Source organism: Chiroxiphia lanceolata, unplaced genomic scaffold, assembly GCF_009829145.1.
Source record: "Chiroxiphia lanceolata isolate bChiLan1 unplaced genomic scaffold, bChiLan1.pri scaffold_52_arrow_ctg1, whole genome shotgun sequence".
Classification (NCBI taxonomy): Eukaryota; Metazoa; Chordata; class Aves; order Passeriformes; family Pipridae; genus Chiroxiphia; species Chiroxiphia lanceolata.
Window position 1 is genome coordinate 57,276 of NW_022476525.1, and position 21,998 is coordinate 79,273.

General features: G+C 55.4%; 2 protein-coding genes and 1 long non-coding RNA gene across 3 annotated transcripts; 2 read left to right on the forward strand and 1 right to left on the reverse strand.

The window, feature by feature from the left end:
• Positions 1-487: 487 nt before the first annotated feature.
• On the reverse strand, positions 488-2,186 carry LOC116781660 (zinc finger protein 436-like). Its single transcript, XM_032677343.1, has 3 exons — positions 1,849-2,186; positions 1,312-1,764; positions 488-551 (listed from the first exon to the last, which is right to left on the reverse strand). Exons 1-3 carry the CDS (start codon positions 1,872-1,874, stop codon positions 488-490), a joined length of 543 nt encoding a protein of 180 aa, XP_032533234.1. The 5' UTR covers positions 1,875-2,186.
• A 4,877-nt stretch (positions 2,187-7,063) lies between these two features.
• Positions 7,064-12,172, forward strand: LOC116781661 (zinc finger protein 660-like). The gene is given in 3 exon segments (XM_032677344.1): positions 7,064-7,072; positions 9,734-10,498; positions 11,366-12,172. Coding segments are annotated over 3 exon segments (1,581 nt in total).
• Positions 12,173-12,389: 217 nt separating this feature from the next.
• LOC116781677 lies at positions 12,390-13,481 on the forward strand. The gene is made up of 2 exons (XR_004354933.1): positions 12,390-13,064; positions 13,167-13,481. It is a non-coding gene; the product is annotated as an uncharacterized LOC116781677 (long non-coding RNA).
• Positions 13,482-21,998: the final 8,517 nt, after the last annotated feature.

The window sequence follows — 21,998 nt, forward strand, 5'->3', positions numbered from 1 at the left end:
AGGGCACAACCAGTGGCAGCAGAGCTGCCCAGGGCCAGGGGCAGCTGGGGGTGTTGGTACCAGCCACTGCTGGGGCCGAGCAGAGCACGAGGCCTCTTCCAGACCCCTGGAGCAGCCTCCCACTTGCCAGCCCTGTCCCCATGGGGTGACACTGCACTCACAGGGGTGGTCACCACAGGGGTGGGCCTGCACTCACACAGAAACCTTCTGAGGGTCCTTTTGTCTGTATCCCCATTTGCCAGTCCATCCCGGGCACTCGAGGAACCCTCTGCAATCCCATCCCTGAGGCAGAATTCCCTCTCCTGCCCCTGACTGACTGATGTCACAGGTGCCATCTCTCTGCTCGTGAGGAGCTGGATCTTGCACCCAAGGCATCAAATCCTCTTGCCAAAGCCTCTTTCAGTCCAGCCTCGGGTGCAGTGTCATCCCCCCTGTCAGGGCAGATTTCAGAGTTCCCAAGGAGAGGGCACAGCTGGGACCCCCGGGCTCAGGAGGGTGATGCCAGCCCGGTCCTGCCCTGTCCCTGTTCCCCGGGGATGCTGCTGCAGCACCTGGGGAGACAAACGGGGGCTCAGGACCCGGGGAGACAAACGGGAGCTCAGGACCCAGGGAGACAAATGGGAGCTCAGGACCCGGGGAGACAAATGGGAGCTCAGGACCCGGGGACACAAACGAGAGCTCAGGACCCGGGGAGACAAATGGGAGCTCAGGACCCGGGGAGACAAACGAGAGCTCAGGACCCGGGGAGACAAATGGGAGCTCAGGACCCGGGGACACAAACGAGAGTTCAGGACCCGGGGAGACAAACGGGAGCTCAGGACCCGGGGAGACAAACGGGAGCTCAGGACCCAGGGAGACAAACGAGAGCTCAGGACCCAGGGAGACAAATGGGAGCTCAGGACCCAGGGAGACAAACGAGAGTTCAGGACCCAGCCCCCGCCCCGGCCCCCTCTGGCCTTTCAGCTCCCTGTGGTGACACACGGGTGCCATTGCCCGGAAGCTGCTGGCCCCAGGCAGCTGTAGAATGGCAGTCTGTGTCCCCATGGATGTTCCTCCCCCTGCATTCACTCAGGTGCCCACAGGGAACCAGGAGAATGTGGAGACCAACAGCCAGGTGTCATCCCAATGTGAGTCACTGGGAACATGGGTAACCAGGTCTGTTCCCAATGTGGATCCTCCGATGGGTGATGCAGTTGGAGCAGCACATGAAGCTCTTCCTGCAGTTGGTGCACTTGTAGGGCTTCCCTTACAGGTGGGTCCATTGGTGTGTGGTCAAGGCCCACCTCTGCCTGAAGCTCTTCCCAGGCCCACCTCTGCCTGAAGCTCTTCCCACACTTGTCAGACGTGTAGGGCCTCTCCCCGCTGTGGATGCGCCAGTGGGTGACGAGGTGGGAGCTGCGGGTGAAGCTCTTCCCACAGCGGGTGCAGAGGAAGGGTCTCTCCCCTGTGTGTGTTTGACAATGCAGGAGGAGATGTGAGCTGGTCAGAAACATCTTCCAACACTTGAGACACTCGTAGGGCTGTTCCCCACTGTGGATCTTCTGGTGGCAGATCAGGTTGGACCTGACGCTGAAGCTCTTCCCACACTCAGGGCACTTATAGGGCCGTTCCTTTGTGTGCAGGCGCTGGTGGGTGATGAGGTTGGACTGGTCACTGAAGCTCTTCCCACATTTCCCACACGTGTAGGGCTGTTCCCCCATGTGGATCATCTGGTGGCGCTTCAGGTGAAAGTTCCGGCCGAAGCTCTTCCCACATTTCTGACACTTGCAGGGCTTCTCCCTTGTGTGCAGGCACTGGTGGGAAATGAGGCAGGAGTTCCAACTGAAGCTCTTCCCACATTCCAAGCACTTGTAGGGCTGTTCCTCAGTGTGCATGGATTGGTGGGTGCAAAGCTTGGAGCTCTGGTTGAAGCTCTTCTCGCATTCCAAGTGCACATGGAGCCCTCCTCAGTGTGAACCCGTTGGTGGAAGAAGAGGGTGGAGATCTGGCCAAAGCTCTTCGAACATTCCAAGCAACTGTAGGACTTCTCTCTGGGGTGAAACTCAACGTGGACCATCAGGTCAGGGCTCTGGATGAAGGTCCGTCCGCCTTCCCGGCACAGGGTGGGTCTTTCCTCCTCAGAGCACCCTGGGCTGGCTTTGGAGCCCCTCCTCCGGGGGGATCTCCGGGCCTTTCCCTCCCCACTGCCTTCCTGTGCCGTGGAGCCCTTCAAAACGGCCTCTCCCACCAGGCTCTGCTGGGGGGATTTGTCCTCCGGGCTCTCCGTCCTCAGCTCGGGGCCTGGGGCAGGAAGGAAGAAGGACAGGGAGGGGATTTGCCTCCAGCCCAGAGGGAAGGCCAAGGACATCCCCCCAACTCTGGCCCCGGCAGGACAGCGGCGGCAGCGGGGTTGTCCTGCAGCCGGGGGCCATGCTCAGCTGGGAGATACAGGAAAGACAGGGCAAAGGGGCACTGACTTCCTCCTCACCTGCCTGGGGGTCCTGGGGCATCTTCCTCTTCCTCACAGCCTCCTCTTCCATCCACCCAAGGTTTGGGAAGGAGAAATCCTGGTGTAGGGGGAAAAACAAAGTGTGAGTGCATTGGCTTGGGGGTTCCTCCTGCCCAAGTCCATCTCTAGAATCACTAAGTGTCCTGTGTCCATAATAACCCCTACAAGTGACCCAACTGCAAACCATGTTGGACACAGACCTACTGACCCACATTGCAGGTGATCCATGCTGGCAGTGCCTTGGGTTTGCCAGGTTTTGGTAGCAGGGGGGCTCCAGGGCTGGGTTCTGTGAGCAGCTGCCAGAAACTTCCCCCATGTCCAGCAGAGCCAATTCCAGCTGGTTCCAGGACACACCCGCCGCTGGCTGAGTTCATCAGAGATGGCAGTGACACCTCAGGGAAAACGTACTGAAGGAGGAAAAAGTCCTTGTGCAGATGGAATTGGGTGCAGAGAAGAGCAGAGTGGGAACAGGGGAGAGGAACAGCTCTGCAGACCCCCAGGGCAGTGCAGAAGGAGGGGCAGGAGGTGCTCCAGGCTCTGGGGCTGAGATTCCCCTGCAGCCCAAGGAGGAGCCCACAGAGCAGGGGGATGCCCAAAAAGAAGGATGTGAGCCCGTGGGAAGCCTGTGCTGGAGCAGAGTCCCTGCAGCTGCTGCGGCCCCAGAGACCTCAAAGGGTCTCACTCAGCACCGCTGGTTATGGGGCCCCCACAGAAGGGGCTTGAGGCACAGGAATTGTCCATCCTGGCCCCAAGTCAGGTCCGTGACTTTCTCTGAAAGTTGGAGAACAAAAAGAGGATTCCACTTGGGTTGTTCCTCAGGCAAGAAAAATAAGAAGCGTCCAAAGTCCATCTCTAGAAACGCTGAGCATCTTGTGTCTGTAAAAAGCTCCAAAACACCAAGATTCATCCCAGAAAAACACAGACCCATGAGGACTCTGCCTTAAAAAACCCTCCCAGGAGTTTCCCTTCTCCAGTGTCTCAACTTTGGCATTCTGGGGTTCCCCCCGTCCAGGCTCCTGATGGTCCCGCGCACATTGAGGGTTCCTCCTGTCCAGAGTCATCACCCTCTCCGGGCTTCTGGGGGTCCCAGGAATCCCAGAATCGCCCCCTCTCCAGTCTCCCCACTTTGGGTTCCTGAACTTTCCCCGCTCTCCACGGTGCTGCTCAGGGATACGGGGAAATTTGGAGGTCCCAGGGGTCCCTTCTCCCCTCTCTCTCTGCTCGGAGGTACCGGGTTCCCAAGGTCCCCCCTCTCCTGGGTCCCACCTTCCTCGGGCTCCACTTTCAGGCTCCCGGGGTCCCCCCCACGTGCTCCCCCTCCAGGCTGCCGGGGGTCCCCCAGCTCCGCTCTCGCCCCGCTCCGCTCTCCCCACTCCGGGGTTCCTCCCGCACCCCCGGCTCTCCCGAGGGGTCCCCAAACCCGCTGGGTCGTGTCCGTCCGTCCCCCCCGGCCCAGCCCCCCCGCCGGTACCGCGGGACAGCGGAGGCGGCGGGGCCTGACCCGGGATCACCGACCCCCACTGCGGGGGGGACCCGCATCCCCCCGCCCACCGCCGGGAACCCACCCCGGGACCCCCAAAAACACCTCCCGGGGACCCCCGATAGCCCCCCGAGGGGCATTTGGGGCTCAACTTTGGGGTCCTGCAAGATCCAAACATTCACCCCCCTACCCGCCATGAACAAAAAACAACGAACCAACCAACCAAGATTTTTGGGACGAGCTCCTTGTTCCCAGGAACCTGCGGGACGGGGCGGGGCGATCCTCTCTCGTTTCCTTTTCCTGCTTTATCCCCTCCCGTTCCTCCCGCTCCGCCTTTTCCTGTTCCGTCCCTGCGGCCGCGGAGCTCTCGGGTGAGCGGGGGGACACGGTGGGAAAGGGGGAAGGAGAGGGGGAAAAGAGGGGATGGGACCCGCAAACTGAGCGCGAGGGGCGGTGGGTCACCCCCAAAGGGAGCTGGGAAGGAGCCGGGGTTTGGGGGGACGGGGGGAAAGGGGTGGGAGAGGGGGGATGAGGGGAGGTGGGACGGCGGGAAAGGGCTTCCCTTGGGGTCCCTTCGTGTCCCCATCCCTTGGGCCCTGGAGAGAGGGGACCCCCGAGCCCCCTGTCCCGAGCGAGCGGTCGGGGCCGCGCTGCTCGTTCTGAATTCCCGTCAGGCTGAACAAAGACCCGCTCCCGTGTCGGGAGCTCTTGTGTTTTCTTGTCCCCAACACTTGCAGGAGCTCCCCCCGCATTCTCAAAGTCCTGCCGGGCGCTGGCTCGCCAGGCCCAGCAGAGCCCCCCAATCCCTGCCGTGCCCCTCAGAGCTCGGTGCGGGGGTGGGATAGAACAGGAGAGCCGGGCTGGGCCCGGGGAAGGGCCGGGAAGGGAAGCGGGAATGGCCCCGGGGCTTGGATGCCGCGTCGGTGCTGCCGCGGGGCTGGGCCGGAGCTGGGAAACAGGGCCGGGCAAGAGAGGAGAGAGAAAGTGCTGCGGGACTCGAGAGCCGAGCCCCGAATGTCTGGGGGGGCTCTGGGTTTGTGGGGTTTTGAGGGAGAGGATGTTTGGGTGTTGCAGGACCCCAAAGCTGAGCCGCAAATGCGCCTCGGGGGGCTATCGGGGGTCCCCGGGAGGTGTTTTTGGGGGTCCCGGGGTGGGTTCCCGGCGGTGGGCGGGGGGATGCGGGTCCCCCCCGCGGTGGGGTCGGTGTTGCTGGGTCAGGCCCTTGGTTGCCAGCCCGGAGCACGGAGAGGGGGGAGCCCTGGGAGCCCGAGAGGGGGATCCAGGAGAGGGGGGACCCTCGGGCCTCCAAAGTGGAGAGAGCAGAGAGGGGGTAGTGCTGGGAGGGTCATTTTGGGCTGAGTCTTGGGGGTGCAGGGGGGACACAGTGCTGGGGAAGGGGGTTCCCGGGGGTCCCAGGTCTAAGGAAAAGGGGGTGCAGGGACTTGGAGAGGTGGGATGGGGTGTCAAGTGGGGGTCCAGGTTACAGGGTAGGGGGACACACAATGACAGGAAAGGGGGTTCAGGGGGTTCCTCAGTGTTCAAAATGCGGGGGTCTGGGGTTTCAGAAAAGCAGGAACGGGAGTCCAGGAGGTCCCAGTGTCAAGGAAAAGGGAGACCTGGGGGCTGGGAGAGGCTGGATGGCAGAGAAAGAGGGTGCAGGGGGGTATTGGTGCAGGATAAGGGGGTGCAGGGGGGTTCTTGTGCCCAGAAATGGGGGCTCAAGGGGGGGTCCCAGAATCAAGGAGAAAGGGGTGATGTAGGGATCGGCACCAGACTGGGTCTAGAGGGTCCCTGTGCCCAGGAAAGGGGGCTCCAGGGGCCTCCAGTGTGAGGGAAAGGTTGTTCATTGGGTGGGGAGACCTGGGATGTTCTGGAAGGGGGTTCAGAGGGTCCTGGGTGTTGAGGAAAGGGAGGGTTATGGTCTGGAAGAGGCGGGAATGGGGGTCCAGGGGGTGCCATGGTCAAGGAAAAGGGAAAGTCTGAGGTCTTGGTGAGGTGGGATGGTCAGGAAGGAGGGTGCAGGGGGCCCTGATTCACAGCAGTGGGGGTCCAGGAAAAGGGAGTGTGGAGTCTGGGAGAGGTGAGGTAGCCGGGAAGTGGGTGCAGGGGGTCCCGGTCCTAGATAAGGGGCTGCACGGGGGGTCTCAGTGCACAGAAATGGGGGGTTCAGGGACCCCCTGGGACACCCCAGGACCCCCCTGCAGGAAGCACTGGGAGTGGGGAACTGGGGAGACACAGAGATTTGGGTGTTGCGGTTATCCCAAGGTCAAGGAAAGGGGGGAACTGAGAGAGCCAGGAAGGGGCTGCAGGGGGTGCTGGGGTGAAGGAAAGGGGGGCTGGGAGTGAGGTGACCTGGGGTGGCTGGGAATTGGGGCTAAGGAAAAGGGGGATCCAAGGGCTGGGAGAGGTGGGATGACCAAAAAAAGGGGGGCAGAGGGGTCCTGGAATCAAAGAAAGGGGGGTCTGGGGGCTGGAAAACTGGGAATGGCTGGGCAGGGGGTCCCAGTGCCCAGGAAAAGGGGGTGCTGGGGGATCCCAATAATAATAGGGAAGAGAAGGAGGAAACAATGGGATGAGGCTCCCAAGTGCCGATTTCCAGGGGCAGGAAGGCAGGGAGAGGGCAGGGAAGTGCCCCCAGGGAAAGGGATCCCGGAGTGGATCTGCTGGTCAGGGCCAGAGTGGGAACTGGGAACAAGGATTTTGGGAATGCAGAGCAGCAGGAAAGGGTTTACCCTCTCCCTCCTGCCCTTTCCAGAGCTCAGTCACTCCCAGTATGAGCCCAGTTGCTCCCACTATATCCCACTTGCCCACAACATGGTCCCAATTGGCCCCAGCATAGTGCCAGTCACTCCCAGTACGATCCCAGTGTGGGCCCAATTTCTCCCAGTATGATTCCAGCTGCCCCAGCTGTGGTTCCAGTCCCCCCAGCATGGTTCCAGTATCTTCTAGTTGATCCCACTTGCTGCCAGCATGGGCCAAGGAGCTCCCAGTAACCCCCAGTAAGGTTCCATTCACACCCACTGTAATCCCAGTTGCTCCTAATATGGTCCCAGTCACCTCCAGTATGATCCCAGTAGCTTCCTGTCACTGCCAATATGAACCCAGTATCATGCCAGTTCCTTCCTGTCATTCCCAGTATGATCCCAGTTCCCTCCAGCGTGGTTCCACTTGCTCCCCTTGTGACACCAGTCACTTCCAGTATGATGCCATTTACATGGTCCCAGTTGCTCCCACTCACCCCCAGCATGATACCAGTCATTCCCAGATATTGCCGGTGTTATTCCAGGCACTGGTTCCTGTCACCCCCAGTATATCCCAGTCACTCCCAGTTCCTCCCAGTTACTTCCAGCATGATCCCAGCCATGCTCACAGCCACTCCCAGTCACCCTCAGTGTGGTCCCAGTCACTCCCAGTTTGACCCAGTCACCTTGAGCATTGTTTCAGTTGCTCCCAGTATATTCCAGTTGCCCCTACCAAGGTCCCAGTTGCCCCCAGCATGCTCTTTTTCCCTGCCATTATGATCCCAGTGACTCTCAGTGTGATCCCAGTTACCACCATCATGGTCCCGTTTGCTCCCTGTTCCTCCCAGTGTGGTCCCAGTTGCCCCTAGCATAGTCCCAGTCACTGCCAGTATCATCCCAGTCTGTTCCAGCAGGTTCCCAGTCACCCCCAGTATAGACTCATAGCTCCCAGTTGTCCCCAGCCTCTTGCCCAGTTGTCCCCAGCATGGTCACAGTCATGCCCAGTATGGTTACAGGCAGCCCCAAGATATCCCAGTTGCCTGCAGCATGCACCCAGTCCTTCCCAGTGACTCCCAGTTGCTTCCAGCATGATCCCAGTTTCTGTCAGTTGCTCCCAGTAGCCCAAAGTGTGATCCCTGTTGCCCCAGTTGTGGTTCCAGTCCCCCCAACATGGATCCAACATGGTCCCAGTTGCCCCCAGCATGCTCCTTGTCACTCCCAGTATGATCCCAGTCCCACTCACTGTGATCCCAGTCTCCCCAGAATGGGCCCAGCTGCTCCCAGCATGGTTCCAGTGTCTCCCTGTTCCTCCCACTGTGATCCCAGTTGCACCCAGGTGCTCCTAATATAGTCCCAGTCACTCCTAGTATGACCCCAGTGTCTCCCAGCATAGTCCCAGTTGCCCTCAGGATGGTCCCAGTCACCCCCAGTATGGTTACAGGCACTCCCCGTATGATCTCAGTGTAGCCCAGTCGCTCCCGGGATGATCCCAGTGTACCCCAGTCTCTACCAGTATGATCTCAGGATGATCCCAGCGTAGCCCAGTTGATCCCAGTATGATCCCAATGTAGCCCAGTCTCTCCCAGTACGATCTCAGGATGATCTCAGGATGATCCCAGTGTAACCCAGTCTCTCCCAGTGTGATCTCAGGATGATCCCAGTGTAGCCCAGTCTCTCCCTGGGTGAGCCCAAAGCTCCTGGAACACCTGGAGGACCCACCCAGAGGAAGGGTCCCTCCAGGTTCTGTGGCTGCAGAAGAGCCCCCAGGAGCCGAGGTCCCCCCAGAGCCCCCCAGGCAGGAGAAGGTGGTGACAACTCTCCAGCCCGGGGTCCCGGGAGCACCGGGGGGTCTCCAGCCCGACCCCCAGCAAGGGGCTCCCACAACCCCTCACGCTGCCCCCAAAATCCCTCAGGATTCCCCATCATCCGTCTCTGCATTCCCCCCTCCAAGATCTGCAGGCTCCTGAGATGAACCCAAAGGGCTGGAAGTGCCACAAGCCCTGAATTTTTATCTCCAGCCACCTCTTTTCCCTCTTTTGCTGTTCTTTTGCCCTTCCTGGGATCCCCCCAGGGGGTGGGAGCAGCCAAGAGCCCAGCGCTGCCCCATCCCGACCTGCCCCAGCTCCATCCCTGCTTCTCCCGGGGGATGTGATGGGTTTGGGGGGAACGGGGGCCAAGGGTGGGTACTGGTCCTGGGGAGAGGAGAAGGGATGGAGGAGGAGGAGGGGAAGGAAGAGGACCTTCAGAGTGGGGAGAGCAAAGAGGAGTGATGCTAGAACTGGGGGACCCCCAAACCCTGAAACAGGGGCCTTGAGAGGGGGTACCCTTGGGACACTGAAGTGGGAGCCCAGAGAGGGGGGAGCCCTTGGACCCCCAGCAGTGCAGACAGGGGGGACCCTGGAGAAAGGGGAGCCTGGAGAAGGGGGAGTCCTGAGAGGGGGTACTCCCAATACATGTGGGACTTCTGGCAGCCTTGACCAGGGAACCCCCAGAACCCCAAAGTACAGAGACCAGAGAGGGGGGACTACTGGGAGGGCTTTTTGGGCTGAATCATAGTGTTTTGGAGGTTTTCTTGGCCAGAAGCCGCCCAGTAACATGTAGAGATGGACTTGGGCAGGAGGAACCCCCAAGCCAATGCACTCACACTTTGTTTTTCCCCCCACACCAGGATTTCTCCTTCCCAAACCTTGGCTGAATGGAGGAGGAGGCTGCGAGGAAGAGGAAGATGCCCCGGGACCCCCAGGCAGGTGAGGAGGAAGTCAATGCCCCTTTGCCCTGTCTTGTCCTGTATCTCCCAGCTGAGCATGGCCCCCGGCTGCAGGACAACCCCGCTGCCGCCGCCGTCCTGCCGGGGCCGGAGTTGGGGGGATGTCCTTGGCCTTCCCTCTGGGCTGGAGGCAAATCCCCTCCCTGTCCTTCTTCCTTCCTGCCCCAGGCCCCGAGCTGAGGACGGAGAGCACAGAGGACAAATCCCCCCGGCAGAGCCTGGTGGGAGAGGCCGTTTTGAAGGGCTCCACGGTGCAGGAAGGCAGTGGGGAGGGAAAGGCCCGGAGATCCCCCCGGAGGAGGGGCTCCAAAGCCAGCCCAGGGTGCTCTGAGGAGGAAAGAGCCACCCTGTGCCGGGAAGGCGACGGGAGCTTGTGCCGGAGTTCCGACCTGGTGGTCCCTGAGCAACCTCCCACCAGGAAGAAGCCCTACAAGTGTTTGGAATGTGGGAAGAGCTTTAGCAGGAGCTACCACCGGATCCGCCACCTGCACACCCACACTGGGGAAAGGCCCTACAAGTGCTCGGAGTGTGGGAGCAGCTTCAGCCGGTGCTTCTGCCTGATCCGCCACCAGATCGTCCACACTGAGGAACGACCCTACAAGTGCATGGAATGTGGGAAGAGCTTCAATGACCGCTCCAACCTCATCACCCACCAGCGCCTGCACTCCAGGAAACGGCCCTACAAGTGCTTGGAATGTGGGAAGAGCTTCAGCCTGAGATGCGATCTGATCGGCCACCAGAAGATCCACAGTGGGGAACGGCCCTACAAGTGTCCTGAGTGTGGGAAGAGGTTTAAGACCAGCTCACATCTCCTCCTGCACCAGCGGACGCACACAGATGAGAGGCCCTTCCTCTGCACCGACTGCGGGAAGAGCTTCAACCGCAACTCCCACCTTGTCCTGCACAGGCGCATCCACACTGGAGAGAGGCCCTACAAGTGTGATGAGTGTGGGAAGAGCTTCAGCCAGAGCTCTCACCTGATGTACCACCAGCACATCCACAGCGGGGGGAAGGCCCTACAAGTGTGATGAGTGTGGGAAGAGCTTCACCCAGAGCTCTGGCTTGACCACACACCAACGGACCCACCAGTAAGGAGAGCCCTGTGAGCACCTCAACTGCGGGAAGAGCTTCATCTGCTGCTCCAACTCCATCAGTCATCGGAGGACCCACATTTGATGATCCACAGTGACCCACATTGGGCACAGATCTGCTGACCCATGTTACAGGTGATCCATGCTGGGAACAGACCTGGTGACCCACATTCCAGGTGATCCATACTGGGCAGTGCATTGGGTTTGTGTGGCCAGATTTTGGTAGCAGGGGGACTCCAGGGCTGGGTCTTGGTGTTTTGGAGGTTTTCTTGGCCAGAAGCCACCCAGTAACATCTAGAGATGGACTTGGGCAGGAGGAACCCCCAACCCAACACACTCACCCCTTGTATTCCCCCCACACCAGGATTTCTCCTTCCCAAACCATGGCTGAATGGAGGAGGAGGCTGCGAGGAAGAGGAAGATGCCCCAGGACCCCCAGGCAGGTGAGGAGGAAGTCAGTGCCCCTTTGCCCTGTCTTGTCCTGTATCTCCCAGCTGAGCATGGCCCCCGGCTGCAGGACAACCCCGCTGCCACCGCCGTCCTGCCGGGGCCAGAGTTGGGGGGATGTCCTTGGCCTTCCCTCTGGGCTGGAGGCAAATCCCCTCCCTGTCCTTCTTCCTTCCTGCCCCAGGCCCCGAGCTGAGGATGGAGGGCACGGAGGACAAATCCCCCCGGCAGAGCCTGGTGGGAGAGGTCGTTTTGAAGGGCTCCACGGCACAGGAAGGCAGTGGGGAGGGAAAGGCCCGGAGATCCCCCCGGAGGAGGGGCTCCAAAGCCAGCCCAGGGTGCTCTGAGGAGGAAAGACCCACCCTGTGCCAGGAAGGCGACGAGAGCTTGAGCGAGAGCTCTGACCTGGAGGTCCATGAGCAGCTCCATGCTGGGAAAAGGCCGTTCAAGTGCTTGGAATGTGGGAAGAGGTTTAGCAAGAGATACCACCTGATCCGCCACCAGCGCATCCACACTGGGGAAAGGCCCTACAAGTGCTTGGAGTGTGGGAGCAGCTTCAGCCGGCGCTTCTGCCTGATCCGCCACCAGATCATCCACACCGGAGAACAACCCTACCAGTGTGGGGAATGTGGGAAGAGCTTCAATGACCGCTCCAACCTCATCACCTACCAGCGCCTGCACTCCAGGAAACGGCCCTACAAGTGCTTGGAATGTGGGAAGAGCTTCAGCCTGAGATCCGACCTGGTCCGCCACCAGAAGATCCACAGTGGGGAACGGCCCTACAAGTGTCCTGAGTGTGGGAAGAGGTTTAAGACCAGCTCACATCTCCTCCTGCACCAGCGGACGCACACAGATGAGAGGCCCTTCCTCTGCACCGACTGCGGGAAGAGCTTCAACCGCAACTCCCACCTTGTCCTGCACAGGCGCATCCACACTGGAGAGAGGCCCTACAAGTGTGATGAGTGTGGGAAGAGCTTCACCCAGAGCTCTGGCTTGACCACACACCAACGGACCCACCGGTAAGGAGAGCCCTGTGAGCACCTCAACTGCGGGAAGAGCTTCATCTGCTGCTCCAACTCCATCAGTCATTGGAGGACCCACATTGGTTCCACAGTGACCCACATTGGGCACAGATCTGTTGACTCATGTTCCAGATGATCCATACTGGGCAGTGCATTGGGTTTGCCAGGTTTTGGTAGCAGGGGGACTCCAGGGCTGGGTTCTGAGAGCAGCTGCCAGAAACTTCCCCCATGTCCAGCAGAGCCAATTCCAGCTGGCTCCAGGAGGGACCCGCCGCTGGCCAAGGCCGAGCCCATCAGAGCCTATTGCTAGGGGCAACTGGGACCATGTTGGAGCCCATCAGAGCCCATTCTCACCTCGGGGAGAATGTATTTGTCTTAGTTTGAGCTGCTCCCCAGGGCTGGGAGCTGGGGTGGTTGGTCCCAGGAGAGTTTCCCGCTGAGAGACCAATCGCAGCTGTTCTTTTTCACTCCTTTGAAATTAGATATTCACAACAGCCGGCAGTCATTGGCAGTTTTAGTTGTGTGTGAGAGCGTGTGTGTGTGAGAGAGAAGCTGGAGGGGTTATGGGGGCCCCCCATAACCCAGGGGGGGCCCCTGTGCCCCCACGGCCCTGGCTCGGCCAGGGCTGGAGGCAGCGTGTAGGAGTATGTGTGAGTTGTGAGGGAGACTCCCTCTTTCCCCCCCCAGCTAGACTGCAGGGCTTGGGACAGTTTGAACTGAACTGAGAACCCTGTGACCAAGGCGAGGGAGCTTTCTTTTTCTTCGCCCCCCCGCCTGGGAAGGCGGTCGTGTGGATTCAGGGCATGCTTGGCATTGGAGCCAAGCCAAGAGATGGGCCAGAGGGGTCTGGAGCCTGGAGAAGTGGCTGGGATATATGGAAAAGCTGGAAGAACTCCAGGCTGAAGGAATTGGAGATGGGCCAGAGGGGCTGGGAGGTGCCATATGTTGGGTTTGGACCTGGGCTACTGAAACTGAAAACTGCAGCAGCTAAGGAAGAGCAAGAGAGCCAAACCAGCAGGTTTTTCTGAGTAAGGACTTTTTGATGAAAACTATTTGGGGTAAAACAGGACTGAGCAGAGACCCAGAGCCTGCAACCTGGAGAGTGAGAAATGGAACATCTTACTGCTTAGGAGGAAAGCTTCATGAAACCAAGGAGGAAGGACTCAGAGCTGACTCCCTGGACCTTTTTGTGATGAAGACCTGGTGAAGTGAGTGTTTCCCTGGCAGCCCAGGATGAGACCTCAGCAGGAGCTGAGGGCTGGTGGGGGTGCAAGAGAACCCATTTCCCTGATACCCCAATGAGAGAGAGACTTTTTCACTATCGCCCTGAAGACAACTTCAGAACTGATGTAGGAGTGTTCAAGGGGAGCTGTGTTAATATTATATATTTTTAGTTTGTATAGTATTTATTGGGTAATAATAAATTGTATGTAATTCCCTTCCCACATACTGAGGTGTGCCTGTCTGAAACTTTCTCTTCGGTGTTGAGGCAAATTGTGAGGGGAGCTTGAAGATTGGATTTATGTGGAGGTCGAACCCCCACAGTATTGAAGGAGGAAAAAGTCCTTGTGCAGATGGAATTGGGTGCAGAGAAGAGCAGAGTGGGAACAGGGGAGAGGAACAGCTCTGCAGACCCCCAGGGCAGTGCAGAAGAGGGGCAGGAGGTGCTCCAGGCTCTGGGGCTGAGATTCCCCTGCAGCCCAAGGAGGAGCCCACAGAGCAGGGGGATGCCCAAAAAGAAGGATGTGAGCCCGTGGGAAGCCTGTGCTGGAGCAGAGTCCCTGCAGCTGCTGCGGCCCCAGAGACCTCAAAGGGTCTCACTCAGCACCCTCAGAAGGGGCTTGAGGCACAGGAATTGTCCATCCTGGCCCCAAGTCAGGTCCGTGACTTTCTCTGAAAGTTGGAGAACAAAAAGAGGATTCCACTTGGTTGTTCTTCAGGCAAGAAAAATAAGAAGTTTCCCAGGCTGTTGGTTAAACTGCAGGAGCTGGTTAGACAGCACCAGTTCCTGGCAGCAGAGAGTGTTTCTGAGCAGCTCAAGAGCAGCTCAGCCCAGGGCTGTTCATCAAGGCTGAGGCCTAAGGAGCATTTCTCAGATCACAGGGAGGCCTGGGGGGGGTGGGGATGCACCACCACACCTGGAAAGGTGTCGTCCCAAGGACTTGCACAGCCGGGAGGTGTTTTCAGTTCCAGACCCCCCGGTCACCCCACAAGGTGCTGGACGGCCCTTCAGACCCACCTGAGGCCACCCCCTGTCTCTCCAAGAACCTGCAGGAGGGAAAGCAGCTGAGTCTAAACCAGCAAGTGTTCTGTCGAGCTTTAATGTCTCGTGGCTGCTTGCAAGCTTATTTTGCTTTGTTTGCTAACATGCAGAAATAGTAAAAAGCTTTGTGAGTTGTGCTTGACTTGTGAAACAGCCCCGGGCAGCCAACTCTGAAACAATAACGACTCAATGTGTGTCTCGACTGTGTCGTTATCGGCTTGTCGCAGGCCGGGGACCGAATGTGATGTTTGCGGCCAAGGCGGAGGCACAAACCCGTTCCGAACCCGCCGGGGCTCAGCGGGAAGGAGGAGCGCGCGGGCAGCCGCTCCCTCAGCGGCCCCTGGGGAGGGGACAGGGGGGACACGGCGGGCCGAGCCCGCCAGACCCCGCTCCCCAGGGCCGCCGACACCGCCCCGCCCGGGGCAGGCCGAGCCCGCCAGACCCCGTTCCCCGCGGCGCCTCCCGCCCCCTCCGCCTCCCCCCGCCCGGTCCCGGGTCCGAGCCCAGCGCGCTCCAGGCCCCGCCGCGGGTCCCGCTCGGCCCCGTCTGAGGTGGATCGGCACCAGGTCCCCCCTCCACCCCCGCGCTGACCAATCAGTGCGCGAGGACGAGGAGTGACGTAGGAAACAGCCAATCGGAGGGAGGCGCTGGGTTTTTGCACCCGGCACACTGCCCCCAATGACGTCATGGCGATGTCTGGCCAGCTGGGCCAGAGCTGCCCAGTTCCGCCCAGTGCGGGCCCGTGTCACTGCCAGCTGGGCCCGGGGGCTCCCAGTCACCCCCAGTATGGGCCCAGTCACTGCCAGCTGGGCCCGGGGGCTCCCAGTCACCCCCAGTATGGGCCCGTGTCACTGCCAGCTGTGCCCAGGGGCTCCCAGTCACCCCCAGTATGGGCCCGTGTCACTGCCAGCTGGGCCCGGGGGCTCCCAGTCACCCCCAGTATGGGCCTGTGTCACTGCCAGCTGTGCCCAGGGGCTCCCAGTCACCCCCAGTATGGGCCCGTGTCACTGCCAGCTGGGCCCAGGGGCTCCCAGTCACCCCCAGTATGGGCCCAGTCACTGCCAGCTGGGCCCGGGGGCTCCCAGTCACCCCCAGTATGGGCCCAGTCACTGCCAGCTGGGCCCGGGGCTCCCAGTCACCCCCAGTATGGGCCCAGTCTGATATCAGTCACTTTCAGGCACTCCCAGGAAGATACCAGTAGGATCCCAGCATGGTGCCAGTTGCTTCCATTCACCCCCAGTATGGTTCCTCCCACTCGTAGTATGGTTTTAGTCACCTCCAGTATAATCCCAGTAAGAACCCAGTGACTGCCAGCATGGTCCCAGTTACTCCCAGTCATCCCCAGTCACCCCCAGTATGGCTTCAGTCACTTCCAGTCCCTCCCAGAATGATTCCAGTATGATGCCAAACACTCCATATATGGTCCCAGTCACTTCCAATATGAACCGTGTCACTCCCAGTCTCTCCCAGTATATCCCAGGCATCCCCAGCATTCTCCCAGTATATCCCAGGCATCCCCAGAATGCTCCCAGTGACTCCCAGTACGATCCCAGTCTCTCCCAGTCATTCCCAGAAGCTTTCAGCATGATCCCAGTTGCTCACAGCCACCCCCCCATCACCTCCAGAGTGGTCCTAGTTGCTCCCAGTCACCTCTGGCATGATCCCACTTGCTCCCAGTATGTCTTAGTTGCCCCAACATGATCCCAGTTACCTGCAGCATGCTCCTAGGCACTGCCAGTATGAGCCCAGTCACCTTCAGTCTAGTCCCAGTTGCTCCCAGTATGATCTCTGTTGCCTCAGTTCTGGTCCTGCTGGGTCCTAGTCCTGGTCCCAGTGCATCCCGGTGTCCCAGTCCACCCCAGTCCATCCCATCCTGTCCCAATCCATCCCGGTTCCTTCCCGGCAGCCGCCGTTGTTTGTCAGATCCTGCCCCCCCCCCGACCCAGAGCTGCTGCCGGATACCGCCCCCCCATCCCGGTGTCACCCTCTTTGCTCTCCCCACAGAGCTCCTGACCCAGCTCCTGCTCCTCCCAGGGAGGGCTTTTGGGAGCACCCCATTTCCTGGCCCCTGGGACCCCCTTGAATCCCCATTCCTGGGCACTGAGAGGCCCCTGCATCTCCTTCCTCAGATCCAGGACCCCCCTGCATCCCCTTATCTGGCTCTGGGACCTCCTGCAATCCCTTTGTAATAGACTATGGTAAGTGGCATTGTTTATCAAACAGGATGTTCTGCTTAAAACCGCTAAGCTAAGGCAAAGGCTAAACCACAAAAAGTTGTACAAACGCCTATGCAAGGTATATCTTAAGTTTACCATGTTCCAAGAATTTAAAGGGCAACCCATATAAGGAAGACAGCTGCTGCCAGAGCTAGAGGGCAAAAAGAGGACACCTGAGGAAGACGTCTTACTTCATCCTGAACGACCACCTGGAGGCAGAAACGACCCCCTAGCAACAGCCCAGGCATGCGCAGAGTACTATAACCACATCACAGAAGACGGAACTGGAAGGATATAAATAACTACTTGCTTAACATGTTAGTGCGGCAGTTGGTGGAGCGGAGACTCCCCTGTCGCCCAGCGCTGCATTTGCTCATATTCTGCTTGCTGTATTAATAAATTCCAATTGATAATTTGATCCGTTGTGGTCTAAATTTATAACAATTTGGTGCCGTGACTCGGATCAGGAACGGTGGGCTACGGCTCTTCGGGGAGGCGCCCCGCGCTTGTCCGCGGCCCCGTAGGAGACCGACGGCTCACTGCACCCTGACCGACGAACCTAAATTTGGAATATTGAGCAAAGGAAGAACCGGTCAAATCCCGTAATATTTTGTGCACAAAAGTCCGGACGAAGACGCAGGAGGCGTAAGTGTATCGCGATTTTGGTTCGCGGGGATTACCGTTCGGGCGGGATTGGGATTCCTGGAATATAACGAATGAGAGGCTCGACACACTGAGCCAAGTGAGAGCGGACCCTTTAGTACTGCGGTTCCCATCTCCCGCGAGGGACTGGGCCAGGAATAAGGGGAACGAGTGTGTGTGTGGTTGTAGATATTCCAGAAGATGGGGGCAGAAGACAGCAAGCCTTCTGTCACCCATGGGAAGGGTACCTCTGTACCTAGGAATACCCCTCTTGCTTATATCTTAGCTAATTGGAAATACTTCCCGGGAACAATAGGGAAGAACAAGCAGAAAATGGTTATATATTGTACTAAGATATGGGGAGGGAAGAAAATTGTAAAAAATGTCTTCTGGCCAGTTTATGGGTCTGGAGAAGACTGGGTAAGGCAACAGTTAAAACTTTGGTTTAATAATAAAAAACCACTTAACTTGAAGCGGAACCCTCTGGGAGATAGACAGTCTGCACTAGGCAGCTGCGGCTCTCAGAGCAGAAGGAATCTTGTTAGGGACTTGTCTATCGCAGAAAAAGAGGAACCTCTGGGTGAGGTTAAAAATAATGAGAAAGAGGAACCCCAGAGAGAGATTGGAAATAGTTCTCTGGAGGAAAAGAGATTAATAAAAAGAGGTTTTGAAGTTAAGTTGCAGGGGATTCCACCTGAAAGCCCCCTTGGTAAGTTCCTTAAAAATTGGAGCTACTACTCCTGCACTTTTAGAAGATCGAAAGAAAAGATGGTCTATTATTGCATTGAAGAATGGGGAGGTAGAAAAATTGGAAATACCACTTACTGGCCAACATACGGCACTTTTGAGGACTGGGTCTGTGAACTTTTAAATTGGTATGTCAGTGATAAAAGACCCTTTTGTCCAGAAGAAAGTTTTTATGCTGTCATCTGGTTGGAGGCCAGTGAAAAGAATTATTTATTCCCCTTAAGGGAAAATAAGCAGGGGGACTCATTTAAGAATTTAGTGTCTTGGAACTCTCCTCCACCTTATATACCCCCTTGCAATGGAGAGAGTGTGACCATGCCAGGTGCCCCGGCGGAGTTAGAGTGGGGGTCTCCCAATTATACCCCCCCCCCCTCTGGGAGACAACATTACCAGGCAGACAAGATGAAATAGAGTTTGTGTCCGAACTGTTAAATTCCGGAGATGTCCGGGCATTTAAAAGAGAAATGGGAAATCTATTAGCAGATCCTATTGGAGTCTCCAAAAGATTTGATCAGTTCCTAGGGCCCAATCTTTACACCTGGGATGAAATGCAATCAATTCTAAGCCAATTATTTACTACTGAAGAACGAGACATGATTAGGTGGGCTGAGATGAGAATCTGGGACTCGCAGCACGCCCAGGGACCACAGGCAGAAACCAAGTGGCCACTCTGGAGACCTAATTGGGATGATCAAGACCCGGCCCACCGAACCAATATGCAAGATTTAAGAACAATAGTGATTCAGGGTATTAGGGAAGCTGTGTCTCATGGTCAAAATATTAATAAAGTATTTAATGAGATGCAAAAGAAAGATGAGAGTCCTACTGAATGGCTAGAGAGATTAAGAAAAGCTCTCCAGCTGTATTCAGGTGTCAACCCTGACAACCCATCAGGACAAATATGGCTTAAGCTACAGTTTGTGGCAAAGTCATGGGAAGACATTAGAAAGAAAATTGAAAAGTTAGAAAATTGGCAAGATAGAGGTCTGGATGAGTTGTTGAGAGAAGCCCAAAAGGTATATGTAAGAAGAAAGGGAGAGGGTAATAAACGACAAGTAAAGATGATGGAGGCAGCAGTAAGAGAAGACCATAGAAGGATGCTCAAAGACCATAAATTTCTGGGAATGAGCAGGGAGAAAGAAGTGACAAGGCGAGAACAAAGAAGTTGTTTCCATTGTGGGAAAAAAGGGCTATGTGAAGAATTGTAAACAACAGATTCGAGATGAAAAAGGCTTGAAGGAGAAATAAGACAGTCAAGAGCTCTATATTTTAAGGGACTGTAGTCATCCTGAGCCCTTGATGAAATTAAAATTAAGTCCCTGTAAACAGGAGTTCACCTTTTTAGTCGATACAGAAACTGAAAAGCCAACAGTTAAACAAATCCCTAATTCCTGTAGAGCATCATCTGAAAGAGTGCAAGTAATTGGAGCAAAGAAAACTATTTAAAATAAGTAAAATTAAAATTGTGGTATTTAAAAATAAATTTAATATAGGTGAACTCTTGCTCGTCTCGAAAGCGGAATATAATCTGTTGGGACGAGATTAAATGAATAAATCCTAAACGAATTAAAGGTATTATAAACCTGCAGTTTCCAAAGACAAAAATGATAAATTCGATATTGGTACTACTTAACACATTATGTAGAGGCATTCCCTACCTCAAGGGTTACAGCCAACCAAGTTACAAAAGTAAAGAATGAATGGGGAACTAAAAACAATTCTTTTACTTATGGCCTTGCTAATCATTCGGACAAGGTCTCGGGCAGACTTAAGCGTATCAACCTTTGAAATGATGTATGGAATGCCCTACTGAATCGAAGAACCCTAAAATCATGTGGTAATAAGTGATAATAGTATTAACGAATATGTTTTTCAACTTTCAACCACCTTTAGATCTAAAAATCCATAACATCAAGCCAAGAGACTGGGTAATAGTAAAAAACCTGGAAAAACAAAGAGACATTAAAACCTAGATGGAAAGGACTTCATTTTGTTTTGTTTACTATAGAAACAGCAATTAGAGCTGCAGAATGTGAATGGACACATGCCAGTCACGTCAACGGATCAGTGAATCCCTCACACTGGAAAATAATCAGCATTTCTAGAGACACCAAACTGGTCCTGAGAAGATAGGCTATGATAGAGACATTGAGTAATTTCTTTGCTACTAATTTAAATTTTTGCTGCTAATTTTAATTTAGAACTAAGTATTTACTAGTATTTATGGTATAGTGGGATTTTTTTTATTGATGTTTGTATATTATCTATGGAAAATTGCGAAGTGGGGCCAGGGCTTACTATAAGATTCGGGGGACGAGCAGACCTGGAATACCTTTATTGCCACAATATAAGAGTTCGGTGCAACATACCGGGTTGTGAATGCTATCCATTCATTTGTGTCAAGTGTAAAAAGTGCCAAGAGAAGTGGTGGACGCACTGTAGAGGAGGATTTCCTCCTAGAAGAATCTGCGAGCAGTGCTACCGAACAGAACAAAATTTTACTATTTGGGCATTGAAAACAACGGGGATCCCGTAGAAATCCCCCAGATGGTGGAGTTATTTTGCATTTAGAATTAATCCTCAATATTTCTGTTTCCACCTAAATGAACCAGCGCCTTTTTGTGGTAGATATAGTGAAAATCCAGTGCCGACGGGAAATTAGTGCCTTGCCGTGTGTCGGGTACATGGTAAAAGCCGCCTCGTGGTCCGCGTATACATTACGACTCACTAAAAATAAAAGGCATATTCCTACCTGGGACTCCTGCTGCCGAGAAGATGGAACACCCTGTGACTCGAGGCAACCGAGCCGACAGGCGAGGCAGAGGAGAAAATCCCGGAGAAGGAGGAAAAAGCCTAAGCCATGGGACACACAAGCTGCAATGGCCGAATTCCCCCACGACTGGTGAAGGTAAGAGGGCTGGTAATACCCAAATTAATAAAAGAATTGGAATTAATAAAAGTCAAAGTTTTTCTCTAGGCACTATTTACATAATTGTAGTCCCCATTGCACTGTTAGCAACACCAATACATGCGGGTAACCCCCATGAACTAATGACTTGGACTTATATTCCCTAATACCTATTGAAGCTGGAGGATGTGTTGGACAAACATGCCCGACATTGAGCAAGAAGCAAGTGCAGTGTAAAGCATTTTATATTTGTCCAGCCTCTAATCCAGGAAAGAGCTATTGTAATTATCCAGGGCATTATTTTTGTGGGTATTGGGGTTGTGAAACCATTGCCTCCGATTGGTCTACCGGAGGAGACAGATATATAGATGTGACCTGGGGACCTCCCGGTTGTATTAAACCAAAACATAGCTATTCAGGAGGGGTACAAGGATGCTCAGACATAAGAGTAACTCCATGCCTATCTCTCAATGTCTTTAATGAAAGTGTATTTTGTATCCAAGTAATTATCATACCCAGGATCATGTATCACACCTCAGAAGATGTATTTCGGCACTTTGAAAGAGGACTATCCAGACAAGTCAGAGAGCCTTTTACTGCGGTAACTATAGAACTTCTTTGGTAAAGGGAAAAGAGATACAAAATTTACAATTAGCTGTTGATGAAGATTTAGCAAGAATAGAGCAATCTATACAAAACTTAGCTACATCTGTTAAGTCACTATCGGAAGTCGTTTTACGAAATAGAAGAGGGCTAGATTTATTATTTCTAAAAGAAGGAGGGTTATGTGTAGCCCTTAGAGAGGAATGCTGCTCCTATGCTGACCATACAGGGGTAGTACAAGATGCTATGGCAGAATTAAGGAAGCGGTTAGAATAAAGGAAGAAAGATAGAGAAAGTAATCAATCATGGTATGAAAACTGGTTTAATGTTTCACCATGGCTAACCACCCTGCTTTCAACCTTAGCAGGCCCAATATTCATGATCATATTAGAACTAGTGTTTGGACCATGCATTTTAAAGTATATCTTGCGCTTTATTAAAGAACGCTTTGAGATTGCAAAATTGTTAATGATTACTTCGAGATACAGTGTTGTAACCACCGATGAAGCTGATAATGATTTTGATTATGTACGTGATAATTGTTGTAAGCGAGAAAGTAAAGTTTGATAAACAAATTTTGATT

Excerpts from the sequence above, each read along its gene's own strand:
- LOC116781660 (XM_032677343.1), bottom strand. The coding sequence starts at position 1,874 with ATGCACACTGAGGAACAGCCCTACAA. Across the intron at positions 1,765-1,848 it reads ACTGAGGAACAGCCCTACAA|GTGTCAGAAATGTGGGAAGA; the intron begins GTGCTTGGAATG and ends GAAGCCCTGCAA. Across the intron at positions 552-1,311 it reads GGGAAGAGCTTCAGGCAGAG|GTGCTGCAGCAGCATCCCCG; the intron begins GTGGGCCTGGGA and ends TTGTCTCCCCAG.